The sequence below is a fragment of the Sinocyclocheilus grahami genome, unplaced genomic scaffold (genome assembly GCF_001515645.1).
Source record: "Sinocyclocheilus grahami isolate Dianchi unplaced genomic scaffold, SAMN03320097.WGS_v1.1 scaffold16997.1, whole genome shotgun sequence".
Lineage (NCBI taxonomy): Eukaryota > Metazoa > Chordata > Actinopteri > Cypriniformes > Cyprinidae > Sinocyclocheilus > Sinocyclocheilus grahami.
Window position 1 is genome coordinate 1,994 of NW_015516389.1, and position 675 is coordinate 2,668.

Sequence of the window (675 nt, forward strand, 5' to 3'; positions counted from 1 at the left end):
AAGGTTCTTCAGATGTTAAAGGTTCTTTATGGAACCACTTAGACACAAAGGTTCTTCTATGGCATCCTGAAGCGCCTTTATTTTTAAGAGTGTATGGCATTGAAAAACCTTTATTTTTAAAAGTGTATAAGATGAATAGCTGTCAAAAGCGTTGAAATTATGATTCTACTTAAACTGATTGGAATGATTTTCATACATATCCAAATCGTGGTGCATACAGACAGAGCCATCTGTGGTGTTCGATGACGGAGGGACTGGAGAGGGTAGACGGTCACGTAAAAACGATCAACACTCATTGCAGACAAAGTGATGCAGGTTGCTTGTGCAGTTACCTGGGAATTCATTCAAAGACACTGCTTAAAAGACAAAACTACATAACCATATCCACATAACCACATCCAGCAGAGTGTAGGTAGCCTATAATAAAGCTGTTTAGACGCATTTGTAGCCATTCATCCCAATTTAAGAACGACGTTATATGGACAAATGTATTGGGACACCTGACCAATACACCAACAGGGACTTTACTGACATAGACATTAATATGGAGTTGGTCCCCCCTTCGCATCTATAAACGGCCTCTACAACATTTTGGAGTGTTTCTGTGGGAGTTTTTGCCCATTCATCCAGTAGAGCAGGGATCCTCAAATCTGGCCCACGAAATCCACTTTCCTG

The 675-nt window shown here is 40.6% G+C and overlaps 1 protein-coding gene across 1 annotated transcript in view; it reads right to left on the reverse strand.

The window, feature by feature from the left end:
• Window positions 1-175: 175 nt before the first annotated feature.
• Window positions 176-675, reverse strand: part of LOC107579387 (G-protein coupled receptor 54-like) — a gene marked incomplete at its 3' end in the record, with an annotated part of 1,813 nt that continues 1,313 nt past the window's right edge. The window contains exon 3 of the mRNA XM_016265222.1: window positions 176-332. Within this exon, the coding sequence (XP_016120708.1) occupies window positions 176-332 (157 nt within the window). The remainder of the gene's footprint in view (window positions 333-675) is intronic.